Genomic DNA, 14,510 nt, shown 5'->3' on the forward strand with positions numbered 1-14,510 from the left:
TTCTGTGCAATTCTGAATTAATTATACCCAGAAGGACCTTTAAATTGATTTTAAATAAACAGATTTGTCTTGTCTGCAACCAAAGTTGATTTAAATCTATACAACATCTAACAAAGTTGTGCACAAAGCAAAGAAGACAGTTAAAAAGACCTTAGAGAGCAGCTTGTGGAACAGTCACTCATTAAAGGTCGTCTTTTTTATCATCCTGCATCCTTCAGATCTTGATGCCTTTTAACTTCTGTTAAAAAGCATCTGCAGACTGAAACAAGAGAAGCTCTGAGGCAGCAACAGGCATCCACAAAAGATCACACTTCAAATCGCCAATAGGCTCACCCTGTGCTACAAAACATCGAGCCGAACCATCAAGTCATTATCAAATCTGCCACTTGCTTTAATTTTATTTTCCACAGCACTGAGAGGCAGGAGTTAGTGATGTTTTGGTTTGAGGGTCTCATAGCTTACAAAACAGCGGGTGCAAAGGTGATGTAGTCCAAAGAACAAAATGAAGGAAAATCAAGAAACATGAAATAAAAGCAAAATGAGCAATACATGCTGCATTCACTGAACATTTGATTCTGAATTATTTCTCATTTGTCACTTTAATTGTTTTGATTTAAATATTAGATTTGACTTAAATATCACATTGACTGTTTTTTATTTCCATTGTAGATGAATTTCAGAGATGTTTTACTGATTTTGACTGATTCCTGTTTTTGTAGCTCTGCCATTTGCATTGATGTTGCTACGTAAATTGTTCTACAGTCTCTAAATGTTTGCTAACAGGAAGCTTGAGCACTCTTACTTCATTGGTTATGAATTTGTACATATTTAAACTGGCCATGTTTTCTTTTCCTAGAAGCCTAAACTGTTGCTCTGAGAAAGACATGTTACTGCCACAGGCAGCAGCCTCCCAATTAAAGCAAAAATAAATGGATCCACTGAAAGTGAGAACCTTCATTAGTAAATGACTAGTAAGGAATAGTAAATTACTAAGTATTAAATACATTGTGGTTATAATTATACGGACCTACTGTGGTGTAAGTTATCATTGTATGTCTTCCATAATGTTTTTTAACTTATAACTATGTTTTAACGTGATTATGTAAACCCCACATCTTGTAAAAACCAGTTAATCTTTGAGACCAGAAATCTTCTATTTCTTTTTATAAAATAGTTTTTCTTGAGCTTTAGGCATGTTTTCACTGCAGGAGCCTTTTTCCCAGACAGCAAGATGGATTTCTGTGGGCATTTTTGTTCCCCCGTCAAATAACCTGGGTAGAAATCTTCCCCATATTAAAGCCCTGCCAGGATGGTGCTTTTTCATTTACTGGGAACATTTGGGTGAAGTGTTGTGGAGGGAGAGCGCGCAGCATTTGGTTGAAAAGAGTCAACATTATTATTTAGGCATATTATTTTAAAATAGTATCAAGCTCATATTTTCTCTTAACCATAGCTGTAAGAGATTTTAAACTGTCAACATCTGTTTGCAGCCATCTGTGGCAAAAGAGGCAGTAAAACTGAAGTGACAAAGTAATAAACAGCCAATAAACATGTCTGGTTTTATGTCAGCGAAAAAAAGGAAGTTACACGGTGAGTGGTGAAAGTTAATAAATAAAAAAAATGTTTACAAAAATGAATTACATCCTTTTTCGTTTTTGCCCCAGGTAATTGAGATCTTTCTATTTCCGAAATAAATCACAGTAATTGTAAAACCATAGGAAGTTCTGTGTTGAGAAAATGTGTCCAATGGTTGTGAACAGGAAAAATGTTTATGTACAGAGGGATAAATGCAGCTAAAATTTGTTTCTGCTGGAAGTCCCGTCCGTCTTCATCTGCAGGACAAATTTGCCAATGTTTCCCTTCATTCCTTTTGGAGCCACGAAGATAAACATGGCATTGTTGAGTTGTTTAGCTGTTGAATACTAATGCTGCATAGTTTATTCCTTGAGGTAAAAGCTGTGAAGATGAGATGTAAGAAACAACAACATCCACTCCCCACTGTGACATCTCCATATCCGATATCTGCATGCTGAACATGTGACATCAGGTCTCATCTGTGCTTGGTGTCGTTAATCATTATTCTTCTGCTGGTTTGGGTGTGTTTGGGGTGTTTCCGGGCAGAATAAAATGAAGTTAAATTACTAATAAAAGAAGACAAACAAACATCAATGTTTTCAGTGTAGGTAATGTTGTTGCATGATAGCAAATATGCATTTCTGCCTTGTTTGCATGTTCAGTATTGATAGATGGTTGTTGTTGATGAGACCAAGATAATGACAAATGGGCCTGATTTCTCCTGCTTTCATGTAACAGTTACATTCTCAGATAATCAAATAGCTTGTAAAATCAGGCAAATATTATCTGAGGAAATAGAAAATGTTTTTGTTAAATAAGTTTTATTAATTAAGGGAAAAACCTATTGCACTGCTATGTGAAAAAGAAACGATCTCTTAAAGCTAATAACCTCGACAACAGCTGCAATCAGGCTTATATATCTCACAATAAGTTGTCCATATCACTGTCATGGAATTTTGGCCTTTGACAAGGCCATTTGGGCTTTGACTAGGCCACTCCTAAACCTTGGTTTTGTTTTTTGTGTCGCTCTGATGTCCACATACTGGTGCGCTTCAGATCGTCACAAACTGATTGCCTGACATTGTCCTCTCCAGTAGAGCAGAATTTTTAATTCAATCAATTACAACAACACACTGCAAAGCACCCCCACACCACCATTATACAGTTTTCTTTGACTGTATGATGACAACCTTCTCAGGAGTTGCCAGCCTGCCAAATGAATTCAAGAGTCCAGCAACGGCTCCTCCAGGAGGTCACAAAAAAACCAAGAACAACACACACTATGTACACTCTTTTGGCAGGCTGACCACTTCTGAGAAGGTTCTCCACTGCTTCATGTTTTCTCCATTTGGCGATAATGGTTCTCACTGTGGTTCACTGGGACCCCAAAGCCTTTGATGTGGATTTTTAACCCTTTCCAGCCTGATAGAAGTCATTGACTTTGTTTTTATCTAATTTTGGATTTGGGAAACTTATTTTTCTAATAAATTAAAACAGTTTGAAAACAGTTTTTGCAGTTACTCAGGTTATCTTTGTCTGATGTAAAAAGTTGTGGTCTTAAGCATTTAAATGTGACAAAATGGAAAGAACAGAAGAAATCTGGAAGGGGACAAAAACTAAAATGTGTAAACCACATTTATTAAAACGTCTTTTTGTATTGCAGAGCTTTGAAGTTCTGTGGGCCAGGAGGACCTCCCCATGTGAAGCTTGTTATTGAGTGGGACCACAACTCTAAAGAACGGTAAGCACACCATCCAGAATCTTTACTTTTAGTACCAAATGGCCAGGAAACGAAATGACATGTTTTTGATGCTGTCCAGTGGTGCCTGTTTGCTAACACTCTGACTGATCTGTTTTGTCTCTGTAAGATAGAACACACATGCACTCCCACTGATTCAAACAGTGAAAACACAATTTAGCAACAACACACACTGTGTTTGCTTCAGTTTGTTTGGCAGCATCCATGAGGAGGTGGTGAAAGATGCAGAGAGTGTGAGGCACCAGCAGCAACAACACCTGCAGCAACATAACTGTACCTTGGATGAATGCTTCCAGCTTTATACCAAAGAAGAACAGGTGAGACAGATGGCGGTGGGACTGTAAACAATGTAAACGTCTACACTCACTATGTTTGGGTCAAAAATCAGTGCATTTCAGAGTAATGGAAAAAAGGTTCAATAAGAACTCTAAGAGCAGGTGTACCAATGTTCATTTATCTGCTCTGCTCTGGTGTTTTATTCAATTTGTAGTGATTAAAGGAAATGTAAAAAGATCTCGTAGCACAAAATCGTATCATTGCCACAATGTCTATGGGAAGAAACTTGTGCCATCAGAAACTGAATTTGAATCGCTCAGACTGAATTTGTATTTGTGTCATTTGAAATTAAATGCATTGGTTTGAAAATTAATTTCACTAAACTGAAACTGAATATAATGGTTTAAAACTGAATTCATTTGCTTTTAAAATGTATTTCATTGTATTAAAAATTCAGTTTGATTACTTTCACTTTCAGGTCTGAAATTCAATTTCAGGTCCAAAATTAATTTTTTGTGTCACAAATCCAGGTTCTTGAAGCCAGAGATTAATCAAACACAGATTTAATGATTCACGGATGTCATTCACTATTGCTGGGTCCACATTCAGGACTGCATCCTTTTGAAGGACGCATTTGTAGGCCGATAACATCCTGAATGAATGCTGTCCAATCTCCAAGGTTTCAGTTTCTGATGGCACAAATTTATTTCCATAAATGTCACATTGAAGTAAAGTCTTTGTGAGGAAGTACTATTTATTTAGACCTCAGTATGAAACTTCCTTCTCTCAAGCTTGCTACCCTAGACACTTTGAAGCTCTTCTACTAAAATATGAAAGGAAGTATTTCTTGAGTTGTCCATTGATGTGAGTGAGTCAAATAATAAAGGCTGTACAGTATTGGACTGGGTGACGTCGCTCGGTTACAGAAGCTGTCCTCCTCCACTTTTAAATCGCTCACATTGGACATTTTTGGGTTCCCATCGCTAAGACACAGTAGTAAAGGTACCGCTAGATGCTAAGTTTTGTGCTAAAGACGTTTGCGTCTATTGTTTAACTATTGCAGGTAGGATAACTAAAGTACATTTTAACAGTTTTTAGGGTACTTGAAGGGCATATGATCATGATCAAAATCTAAAATACTTACACTGATCAAACCTGAGCTGCATCATTGGATACAGTTGAGAGATTTTATAAAACCCAGTTTGAAATTAAAAAGGAGCCTTTTCATTGTTTTTTGGCATTAGAAACTTTTGAATTAAAAAGCATAAAAAACACAATATATCAATTAGTCAGACAAGAGTGGAATTTTCTACACTGACCACAGATTCTGTAATACACAGTTTGTGAAACTTTTACAATAATAATTCTTATCAGGTTTTTACAGGTCTAAAATTAGAACTGTGTTTTTATTTAATGCATCATATGACAACATAGAAAGACTGGTATTTTATAGAGTTCTAGCATAGAGAGTGCTGTTGCTATAGGCGAGGATGTTCAGAAAAGATTCCGCTGCATTCAAAGGCCAGAGTGGCAACAAGTTTACTGTGTTAAAATAAAAACAACCTCTAAAAGTGAGGCAAAGAAAATCCCAAGTGGCAAAGTTGGAACATTGAGGTGATGGTTGGGCACTAGGTGGGAGTAGGGCAAGAGGAAATACAAGAGGGATTTGGAAGGAAACAAGATGTGGTCTTTCAAATTAGATTAACAGTAAGAAAGTGTACTGAAATACAGACATGAGGTGAGGTTAATGGAAAATGAAATATATTAGTATTAAAATTTATATTTATATACATTTTAAATAGAAATGGTAACTAGGTGTAAAGGGTCAGCATTGTTTGTTCTAGGTTTTGACTCCATATTTTATATATATATATATATATATAAAATATTTCTTTTTTTTTATAAAATATGTTCATCTAGGTTCTTAGTGCTATGTTAAAACCTACTAAACAACCTAAACTGGTTTTGTTAGATAATTATTGCTAAAATAGTGTGAAGAGTATGTTTAGACATTTATCTAATCATCCCATATTTAAGTTCTATAGATTAAATGAATAAAAAAAAAATAATTATTTAATGTTTGATAAAAATTGTGTGAACTGACAGATGATTGCCTTTAGACTTCATTAGACACAAACACACTGCTAAACCATGACCGAAGCTGCCCTGTGAGCAGCTACTGGCAAATGAAGCCAAAATAAGATTATTTGAATTTTAAGGATGTTTCTAAAAGGCTCATCTAGTCCACAGTCCATTACTGAAAGTCAACTCTCTTGTTATGAAAACCTCAATTTGACCCTAGCTTCATTAAAGATAAAAGGTAAAAGGTTCTCCTAATGTAAAATATCTAAAATCATTTAGCAATTATATAATAAAAATAGGCAAAAACTGATTTCTTTGTCAAATAAAAACGGGACTTTTGCAGTAGGCTTCCAGATAAATAATAAAGAGGCGAAAATACACAGTGAACACATAATTTTCTCAGTAAACATATTTCTAGTTACATGAAATTCACACCAGATAGTTAATATATAATTTTTTTGTCATGAAAAAAAGTCTCAATTAGATTAAAACCACACCTGTTTTTAAAAAAAGATATGGAAACAAAGTCAGCAATGCCTATGACAGCCCAAGTAATCCACACATACAAAGAAACATACAAATAAATGTGTATGTACAGTAAAGGGCTGCAAGGTGGCGCAGTTGGTAGCACTGTTGCCTTGCAGTAAGAAGGTCCTGGGTTCGGTTCCTGGCCGGGGGTCTTTCTGCATGGAGTTTGCATGTTCTCCCCGTGCATGTGTGGGTTCTCACCGGGTACTCCGGCTTCCTCCCACAGTCCAAAAGCATGCCTATTAGGTTAATTGGTCACTCTAAATTGCCCTTGGGTGCATGAATGAGTGTGTGCATGGTTGTTTGTGTGTTGCCCTGTGATGGACTGGCGACCTGTCCAGGGTGTACCCTGCCTCTAGCCCATAGACTGCTGGAGATAGGCACCAGCTCCCCCGCGACCCACTATGGAATAAGCAGTAGAAAATGACTGACTGACTGACTGACTGTACAGTAAAGCAGAATTACACAGGAAATGAAAATTCAACCGACGTGCTGAAATGTGTTTAATACGTTTCTATTATGACATCTATGATGAAAGTAATTTTCTCTATGGAGCATTCTTTGCATTCATCGCTCGGCTGTGATAATGTTCTCTGGGCCTCTGCCGTCCTCTCTCTGCTGTCTTCTTGGGATCATTATCTTGCTGAACACCCACTGGCTTGTTCAAATGTTCTGCGGTTCCCTTGAAATAAGTTTTAAAATGCATTTTCTTGAGCAGTGGAGCTTTGCAGTGTGAGCGGGCGTTGAGGCCATTACAGTTGAGTGGATTGCTTATTTTTATTGAAAATGTTTCTGCTGTTTCCAGCTCCTTCCGAAGCTCTCAGTGTGAGCTCTCCTAGGGTCTTGGACAACTTTTCTCATTATTGGTTTGACTCCTCAGGAGTCGTCTGAGAAACACCTTACCACGACTGATTTATGGTAAAATGTTTGTTTTACTTCTCAACTGTAACCCCGGTGGTGCTCAGTGGAACATTTAGAAGTTTAGAAATGTATATGTGACCAGTTCTATCAGTATCTTTTACAATAACAAGATGGTGAAGGTTTTGAGAGTGCTCTGTTTTCACTTGTCATGAGGGGCTTCTTCGGCAATGCCTTGGTAAAGAGAAAAGACTTTATGGGCCTTCAGGACTAGACCAGCTGATAATACTTTGCACTAATAAGGGGGGAAAGTTTACATTATATGTTTTTTTTACTTTTTTAAAATAGTGAGTTCCATAAACAGTGTTTAAAAGGCAGTTCTGCATTCATCAGCAGTGTTTGATGCTGTTAAAACCTCACTTCATTCATCAAAATGACATCTGCAGGTTCTCTTGTGCTCATCAGCTTGTACCAATGCAATTATTTGTCTGATTGCATTTTACCAACTGGGACTTTGTATTGTATAGAACCTGTTCAGAGGCAAAGAAAAAGTCATGACTGTTGGCTCCGTCACACAGGAAGAAAGGACCGTTCATTCTCTTTGAAGGTGACAGGTTAAAGGCTTAGCCTCCCAACGGTTCATTTCTCGGTTGGCTCTGCTGCAAAGCTTATTCCTGGCATGTATTTGTCTTATAAAAAAAAGATCACATCATTTCAAAATGTTAATTGTAAACCTTGAGGTGTAAATGTAAGAGTTTGGATGCAAGCTGCTGAGTTTGCTAGTCAGGTTTTATCAGATCCATTTACATTATGTATTCAATCTAAATGTGGAGTGTGACATATGAGATGCTCAAGTGTCATGCCTCACGTTTTTATAGCATTTAAGAAAAGAATACCAGTTCTTTGTCTGGTAACTGCTTGCACTAGTTGATGGATGGGCTTTAATCCTGACTCATCCAGTATAACAGTTTGGTGCATTAGTGTTCATACTTAACTTCCTATTTCAATATGGGTGCCTACGGTGGTAGGGGTTCGTCCTGTAACCGGTGGGTGTCCAGTGTCAGTCGTCGTGTCCTTGGGCAAGACACTTCACCCGCTTTGTGTGCTGTTGGTGGTCAGAGGGCCCGGTGGCAGCCTCAATTCTGTGGCTACAATGTAGCTTACCACTGTCAGTGTTTGAATGGATGGATGACTGATTGTAGTGTAAAGCCTCGGACTTGTTAAAGCGCTGGACATGTGCATTTACCATTTTACATTTCCATTTTTGTATATCGAATCTGTAGATCTGATTAAATTCTTGCTTACATTTGTGAGTGTGAGTTTTGCTTCTTAGAGTCCTCAGGTCTGCAGTTTAAATTCAGTTTTATTTATATAGCGGCAGTTCACACCACATGTTGTCTCAAGGCACTTTGAGACGACATGGCAATTTAATTGAATCATGCAGATTTCAAGTCAGGTACATATGTTGCAATTAATCCTAACTATCAAACAGTGCAGTTAAATTCAATTTATTATTTAAATTGGTTAAAAAGGTTTTCTATCTAAGGAAACCCAACAGCTTGCATCAAGTCGGTGACTTGCAGCATTCACTCTTCTTAGATGCGCATTTAGCGGAAGTGGGCAGTTGCTTGCATTGACTTTGCAGCAATCCCTCATACTGAGCATGCATGTAACGATAGTGGAGAGGAAAACTCCCTAGAATATTTCTTTTCTTCACTAATAACATTTCTGCTTTCAATATTCTAAGACTTATCACACTCTGAAAATGGCCCAATGTAGATGTTAGATGTGCATATGTTGTTTTTCTGTGAACTTTGACAGTTCGTACCAAACATGAAACTACCACATAGGTGAAAATCTATGTAAAGAGCGCCTTATTGAACAAACTGCAGCGTGCTCCTGTGTCCTACCATCTTTCCAGCCTTTCTTCTACTGTCTAATTTATTCTGCTAATTGGAGAACAGGGAGTCAAGTGATGCTCAGAAACTGAGATGTACTGGGGTCTATTTTGTTGCTCTGGCTTTTTCTTTCTTTCTCTTGCCCAACAGACATGCTGATTTTGGAGCAGAATAGAACGGTATTCAACATTTTGCTTCCTTGTCACAATCAGCATGAAACAAGTGCTCATGTCTGTAATTACTCCCCCTGAGCACCAGGAGGCTATTCTGTCAAGCACTTAAACATGCAGCCCACTACAGTGGGGCTTGGGTTCTGACAAAAGAATGTGATGAAACATTTTTCTTTTTTTTTTGTGCTGCCTGATTACATTTTGTTACAACACAGATGAATGTGACAAAAAGATACTTATTCTCCAGATAATGAACATCTAGTTGTGTGAGTGGAGTCTAGTGTTAGAAAGCAGGGCAGCTGTTATTGTAGCAACAGTCCGTGTTGAAGCTCAGAAGGCCCGGCCATTAAACAGGTGCTGACAGTATTATACGGCAAACAGAATGTAAGCTCTATTTCTGTGAGGATAAGCAGTGTGTAAACCAACCCTCAGGCTAATAGTGTTTCTCCTGCACCAGAATCATACGTTAGGAAGCAGCCAGTGGTGATTTCACACACTTTTTTTCAACTTTTTCTCACGCATCTTCTTTCCACACTCCAGTGTAGATGCACTAAAATTACCCATCTTCCCAAGGTGCTTTTTTCAAAGATTAAACCCAGAAAGGAGCCAATAAATAAATAAAAAAAATCACCTGGGCTTCCAGAGATGAAAAAATGACAGGACTCTTGGTCCCAAGCCTGAATGTGAAGAATCATTAATAGCAGTGATGCGAAGTTTACAAATGTTCCGATTCTTTTGAAAGCTCTTTACCCTGAACAATAGTACACGAGTTTGTTTGCTTTGTTTGCTACTACTTTGCTTGCTTATAATGCTCTGCACTCTCTGCTTTTACAAAATTTTAAATTACATTCATTACTTGGACCACTAAATACGGAAACAAAAACAGGAGGGGTGGTATGAGTATACAGGCTGCATGCTCATTGCTTACTGTTTGTTTTCATTACGTGCCATTGCGGCAAACACGTGTGCGGCACTGTGTATGACCTGGCTATGAGGCGGCATGCAGCGGGAGAATGGAGGACGGTCGGGTCATACAGGACAGTACAGACCAAAGGTTTGGACACACCTTCTCATTCAAAGAGTTGTCGTTATTTTCATGATTATGAATATTGTAGCTTCACACTGAAGGCATCAAAACTATGAATTAACACATGTGGAATTATATACTGAACAAAAAAGTGTGAAACAACCGAAAATATGTCTTATATTCTAGGTTCTTCAAAGTAGCCACCTTTTGCTTTGATTACTGCTCCACACACTCTTGGTATTCTGTTGATGAGCTTCAAGAGGTAGTCACCTGAAATGGTTTTCACTTCACATGTGTGCCCTGTCAGGTTTAATAAGTGGGATTTCAAGCCTTATAAATGGGGTTGGGACCATCAGTTGTGTTGTGCAGGAGGTGGATACAGTACACAGCTGATAGTCCTACTGAATAGTCCCATCACTAATAGACTTGGAACATCCCATCTTAAACCTTTCTTTGTGAAAAGGAAAACATGTTATCATGGTTATTACTTGGAATTCTCTTGAATAAATAGAACAAATAGCAGTGTGTTGTTTTAATAAGCCGTTAATAAGCAAATAAATTAGTACAAATGTAAAAGCAAAAAATTAAAAAGAGGGGCATATAAGAATTATATACTAAGTTTAAAAAATGTGTCTAAAAGTGATAAAAAAGAAACATTGGCATTATGTATACAGGTTTAATCCATGGACTACTGGGGGAATTGAAGTAGTGCAACCGTTTAGCACCTGCTATGTACTTTATTTCTACACTATTCAGTTTTTGTATTTATATATTGCCAAATAACAACAAATGTTGTCTCAAGGCACTTCACAAAAGTCAGGTACATACATTCCAATTAGTCCTAACCATTGAACAGTGCAGTCAGAGTTAGTTATTTCTTCAAATTGGATAAAAAGTTTTTCTGTCTAAGGAAACCCAGCAGATTGCATCCAGTCAGTGACTTGTAGCATTCACTCCTCCTGGATGAACATGTAGAGACAGTGGACAGTCACTGGCGTTGACTTTGCAGCAATCCCTCATACTGAGCATGCATGTAGCAACAGTGGAGAGGAAAAACTCCCTTTTAACAGGAAGAAACCTCCAGCAGAACCAGGCTCAGTGTGAGCGGACATCTGCCACGACCGACTGGGGGTTTGAGAGAACAGAGCAGAGACACAAAGAGAACAAAGAAGCACTGATCCAGGAGTACTTTCTATGGGAAGGAAAAGTAAATGTTAATGAATGTAGTTCCTTTAGTCGTTTTACCTAGAAAGAAAGAACAGATAAACTATGAGCCAGTTTTCAAGGTTAGAGTCTGAAAGAGAGCACATATAATTAGTCACAGTAAAAGCTCAGTCAGTAGCCATGTCTAGGAGAGAGAAAAGGTTAAACACTAAAAGACAGGGCCATGTGGATCATCTGTAGAGGGTGAGCATTAAGTTGTTGCCAGCAGAAGCTCGGACAATGCCCCTCTCCAGAAAGGTGTCACAGGTAGACACAGAGTCTGGCCAGGTGTAGCTTCTAGGAAGAGAAAAGAGAGAGAACAAAGTTAAAAGCTGAAATAACAGCAAACAATGCAAAATTGGAGAGTAGTGTGAGAATGTAGCAAAAAGGGTGAAAGTGGTCATTATGTCCTCCAGCAGCCTAAGCCTATAGCAGCATAACTACACAGAAAGTTTTAGTTCAGATTATTTAGTTAAACGGCACTTATTTACAACAATGTCGTTTCAAGGAACCCCACAAAGGGTCCTACTGATGGTCATTGTTATACTAAAAACCACAATGATTGGAATACCTCTCTCTGTCAGACTGATCACATCCATCGGAAAAGAGAAAGGGCCATACAGGTAGCAGAAATGGAGGGTGTGTTTGGACCTCAACCATAACTGAGCCAGTTTAGGCTAAACCTGACTCCCCCTTACTCCATCCAACAGGGAGGGAGGAAGGCTCCCTCCCTGATAAACTAAGCTACTCTAACTATAAGCTTTATCAAAAGGAAAGTTTTAAGCCTAGCATTCAAAGTAGACGGGGTGTCTGCCTCACGGACCAAAACCGGGAGCTGGTTCCACAGGAGAGGAGCCTGATAACTAAAGGATCTGTCTCCCATTCTACTTCTAGAGACTCTAGGAACCACCAGTAAACCTGCAGTCTGAGAACGAAGTGCTCTGTTAGAAACATATGGACCAATCAGATCTCTGATGTATGATGGAGCTAAATCATTAAGTGCTTTATATGTGAGGAGGATAATTTTCAATTCTATTCTGAATTTAACAGGGAGCCAATGAAGGGAAGTTAAAGTAGGAGAAATATGATCTCTCTTTTTAATTTTCATCAGAACTCTTGTTTTGAATCAGCTGAAGGCTTTTAATTGCATTTTGTGGACATCCTGATGGTAAAGAATTACAATAGTCCAGCCTTGAAGTAACAAATGCATGGACTAGTTTTTCAGCTTCACTCCTGGATAGGATATTTTTAATTTTGGCAATGTTCCGGAGATGAAAGAAGGAAATCCTAGAAACCTATTTAATATGGGATTTAAATTACATGTCCTGGTCAAAAATAACACCAAGGTTTTTTACTTTATTATCAGAGGTCAATTTAATGCCATCCAGGTTAAGTGATAGACTAAGCAGTTTCTTTTTTAAAGACGCCGGTCCAAAGACAACAGCTTCTGTCTTGTCTGAATTTAGAAGCAAAAACTTTAGTCATCCAAAGTCATCCAAGTTTTTATATCTTCAAGACATGCTTTTAGTCTATCTAACTGGTTGGGCTCATCAGGATTTATGGATAAGTAAAGCTGAGTATCATCAGTGTAACAGTGAAAATTTATCCCATGCTGCCTGATAATTTGATCTATTGGAAGCATATATATAGTAAAGAGAATTGGCCCAAGTACTGAACCGTGTGGTACTCCACAATTAACCCTGTAGTTTAAAGATGATTTATCATTTACATGAACAAACTGGAATCTGTCAGACAGATACGATTTCTTTTATAAATGGCTGTTCCCCTGATCCCTACAGCATATTCCAGGCTTTTTAAGAGAATATTATGGTCGACTGTATCAAATGAGATTAACTAGATTAACGAAGCACATTGCAATAAGGACAGGCAGACACAAACACACAAGTCCCAAAGGTAGTTCCTGCGTTTACTATAGGTTTCTGGTAGACCCTCTCTTCAGGCACAACCATGGTGGATGTGATCAAAGAAATAGTTTTTTACTTTATAATTGTTTTAAATAACAGAACTCCTGTTCCTGCCCTGACAAAGAAAAACCTTTTACGACCAACATCTGGTTGGAGGAATCATATCAAAACAGTGCAAACAAATAGGCTCCTGTGCAACAAATGCTTAAGAACTTAAATCTTTAACTGACTGAAAAGTCTAAGGCTCAGAAAAAAGAAGAGATGGAGTGACTGTGTGACTCTTGTTGATTTCAGCTTGCTCCAGATGACGCCTGGAAGTGTCCCCACTGTGAGCAACTGCAGCAGGGCATGGTGAAGATGAGTCTATGGACGCTGCCTGACATCCTAATCCTCCACCTCAAGCGCTTTCGACAGGTAGGCGAGAGTAAAACTGGTTCAAAGTGAAGACGAGTGTCGTAATTTAGCTTACTCTTCATGTTGTCGGATAGATGCCTAAATCATGTTTTTGCACAAGCAGCTGATGAAAGCCATGTTTGACAAAACCAAAGTTTCTCATTATCTGACCTCACCTTCGAGCAAATAGCAGGCTTCTTAAACAACATGAGAGAGTAAAGGACACCCATTTGCAATATAACTGGGATGTAAACTAGGTATAATTTTACATCTTGGTGCATGCCAAGGTTATTTTTTAAAAGGTGAAAAATTAAAATCTGATATTGTACGGTTAAAAGCATAGAGGTTACTACTCACTTGTGAAAAGCCATTAATGGCAGGTACACAAAAGCTCTTAGAGGAACCTTCTCTATATGTATGCTTGTAAAACTCCAGGGCCTCGTTTCAGGAAGCAGGACTAACAAGGTCCAAGTAAAAAGCACATGCCCTGAGTAGACCTCATTCTTTGTTAAATAAGCTTGCTGTACTTAGCAAAGTTTTATTAATCTGTGTGCCATAGTCTGCTTTTGATTAATAGTAGCTGAACATTTGAACTCCTTTTTACTATTAAAGTGAACGCGAGAAGCAAGGTTGATAACAGGAAATTACTTTGTGTTGTACCTTCAATTCGTCAGTAAATATCTTCCGCCAAAAAAGTCTCCATCTGCATCAACCACCCATGGTCCCGGGCAAAATTTGTATCATTGTTGAACTGGAGGTGTCACAAAATCCTTTCAAGGACTGTAAATGGTCTCCGGGCTATACTTTGGACCCCCT

General features: G+C 38.2%; 1 protein-coding gene across 1 annotated transcript in view; it reads left to right on the forward strand.

The window, feature by feature from the left end:
• Positions 1-14,510, forward strand: part of usp43a (ubiquitin specific peptidase 43a) — a 221,709-nt gene that overhangs the window by 148,122 nt on the left and 59,077 nt on the right. The window contains exons 10-12 of the mRNA XM_047365938.1: positions 3,239-3,316; positions 3,522-3,651; positions 13,596-13,715. Of these exons, the coding sequence (XP_047221894.1) occupies positions 3,239-3,316; positions 3,522-3,651; positions 13,596-13,715 (328 nt within the window). The remainder of the gene's footprint in view (positions 1-3,238; positions 3,317-3,521; positions 3,652-13,595; positions 13,716-14,510) is intronic.

This window comes from Girardinichthys multiradiatus, chromosome 5, assembly GCF_021462225.1.
Source record: "Girardinichthys multiradiatus isolate DD_20200921_A chromosome 5, DD_fGirMul_XY1, whole genome shotgun sequence".
NCBI classification, from domain to species: domain Eukaryota; kingdom Metazoa; phylum Chordata; class Actinopteri; order Cyprinodontiformes; family Goodeidae; genus Girardinichthys; species Girardinichthys multiradiatus.